The following is a 2,275-nucleotide window of genomic DNA, read 5'->3' as shown; positions in this document are numbered from 1 at the left end:
TCCAAAAGCAGCATAGAGCCCCGCGAGCCCCTCGGCTCTGCACCACCACGGCCACGCAGCAGCAACCCACGGGGGCTTTTGTGCCACTGCTGGAGGCACGGAGGTGGCTCTGGCTGCGGCAAGGGTGATTTTGGCTTAGGAACCACGGTAACACAGAAGGGATTGTGCCTGGCTGCTGAAGTGGGACCTGGGAAGCTGGTGTGTTGCCAAGGCCCTTTCTGAAGCCCTCGTGCTGAGGCCGGTGGAAGTCCAGGCCAAGATCTGGCCCTCCAGAAGGTCTGTGGGGTTTGTGCCTCAGCCAGGGGGTTTGTGCCTCAGCCAGACAGAGCCTGGACTCCGGGTGATCCTCAGAGCTCCCCGGGAGGCACAGCTGATGCTCCAGCGACAGGCGAGTGGGGTCAGCCAGGAGGACTGGTGTAAGCAATGCTCCCCACCCACCCCGTGCATGTGAGAACAAATCCTGCTGTCATCTGGGCTCGCTGGCCCAGTCTCAGCCCAGGTCTGGTGGCAGAAAGAAGCCCCAGGTGTGAACACCTGGATCCCAAGCCTGCCTGGGGTCCAGCCCTGGGCAGCAGCAGGAAACCCTGCAGTGGTTGTGCAGGGCCAGCAGCCCTCCTCCCCCCGCCCCTCCCGCGGCCTGCGGGCAGGGGGGGCACACAGGGACAGCGTTCCTCCCGGGGCCGCCACCACCGGGCCTGGAGGAGGACACCTCTGAGCACTGCCTCCCCCCGGTGTTCAGGCCCTGGAGGCTCCGCGGTGCTGGGTCCCACCCCTGCCCTTAGATGGTGAGGGACTTGCTGCGCCGGAGCAGGCAGACGGCAGTGGCCAGAGACGCCAGGGTGGTGACCACGAAGAGCAGGATGAGCATCACCCAGTGGTTGTACAGCATGCTTTTGTGGGAAGAGGGCTTCTCCGCCGGGATCATGTTGGTGAGGTTCAGCATGTAGCCCAGGGCCCAGCCGATGGAGGTGTCTCCTGCCTGTGGAAACAGTGACATGGTCACCACCCTGCTCAACCCAGCTCCATGGCCCCACTCAGGAGGCCTTCCAGGAACCCCCACCCCGCCAGCCCGATGGACGAGAGGAGTCTGGGGCAGCCTACAGCACCCGTGGGAGCAGATCTCATCTCTCAGGCCAGTCCTAATCTCACTGCCCATCCCGTGGCTCGTGCAGTCAGGGGACTTGACAGAGGTGGGATCCTGCCTTGGGGCAGCTTCCTAACAAACTCGAACAGGGAGTTTTTTGAGATGTCTGGTGTCTTGAGGACCAAGGAAGGACTGGAGGACCTTGAAATTCCTGACTCCCTAACCACCCTGCAGTCAGCTCAGCTCAGTTGATTTTCTTCCATCTCCCAGAAGACCCACGCGAAACCCGTGAGTCTCATCCTGCCCCTGTTTGCTGAGAGCTTCCCTCACATTGCTTGGGTCTTCCTTGGTGTGGGATCGTCTCTGCTGCAGGGTTTCCTGGCCTAGCTCCAGACCCCGTGGGATGGGTACGTGCTGTGATGTTACCCACCTTCTTCTGGAAGGCGATGTTGGGGAAGGAATGGTTGTTGAAGTTGTAGCCTTTGGTGGTGAGCAAATAAACAAACGTGCTGACAGCGCAGTAATCCGGCAGCCTCTTCTCCAGCTTGGGGGCTCTCTGGAGCAGCTAGATGGGGGGTGTGGAGGGAGAGAGGAAGGGGCTAAGCCAGCAGGGTCTAGGCTTTGCTTCTGTGGCCTGAAGCTCTGAGTGATTGCATGTGGCTCCTACTGCCCACACCCACCTGAGCCTCTCCTGGCCCCATGTGGGAGTCATCACCCACCTTCCCTCTACTCCACGGGTGCCAGGACACCCAGCCCTCTCCAGAGGCTGCTCTTAGAGTCCAGGAGGTGCCCCACACAACGCAGCCCTCTCCTCCCCCCCACGCCCAGGGAGCCCACCTCGCTCCAGCTGGCAGCACAGATGGTCTCAGCAGCATCCTTCAGGTCGCTGGGCAAGCGCACAGATCTCCCCATCACTGTCTGGATGAAGTCCACCGTGTAGAAGAAGGCAGAGAAGGCCTGGTGGAGGGAAGGAGGCAGTGGTGGGACAGGCTGGGAGCAAACCCTCCCACCACAAGCGGCCGCTCGCAGAGCTGGGGGTCTGGCTTTGGCACCTTGTGGTGCTGGGGGCACCTGCCCACCCAGCAGCCAGCCGGGTGAAGACTTACGATGAAGTTTCCTGACACCTCCGGCTGGAAAACGCCGTCGAAGGAGCAGCGGGAGAAGGAGCAGGTGGAGAAGTCGAAGCGCCCG

At 62.0% G+C, this 2,275-nt stretch overlaps 1 protein-coding gene across 1 annotated transcript in view; it reads right to left on the bottom strand.

Annotated features, from left to right (window-relative positions):
- Positions 1-778: 778 nt before the first annotated feature.
- The window catches only part of ENTPD2 (ectonucleoside triphosphate diphosphohydrolase 2), a gene marked incomplete at its 5' end in the record, with an annotated part of 3,999 nt that continues 2,502 nt past the window's right edge, over positions 779-2,275 (bottom strand). The window contains 4 exons of the mRNA XM_008940682.1: positions 779-979; positions 1,515-1,649; positions 1,922-2,041; positions 2,191-2,275. The exon at positions 2,191-2,275 is cut by the window's right edge and continues 215 nt beyond it. Coding sequence (XP_008938930.1) covers positions 779-979; positions 1,515-1,649; positions 1,922-2,041; positions 2,191-2,275 — 541 coding nt within the window. The remainder of the gene's footprint in view (positions 980-1,514; positions 1,650-1,921; positions 2,042-2,190) is intronic.

This window comes from Merops nubicus, unplaced genomic scaffold (genome assembly GCF_000691845.1).
Source record: "Merops nubicus isolate BGI_N331 unplaced genomic scaffold, ASM69184v1 scaffold46625, whole genome shotgun sequence".
Classification (NCBI taxonomy): domain Eukaryota; kingdom Metazoa; phylum Chordata; class Aves; order Coraciiformes; family Meropidae; genus Merops; species Merops nubicus.
This window is presented reverse-complemented; position numbering and strand designations above follow the sequence as displayed.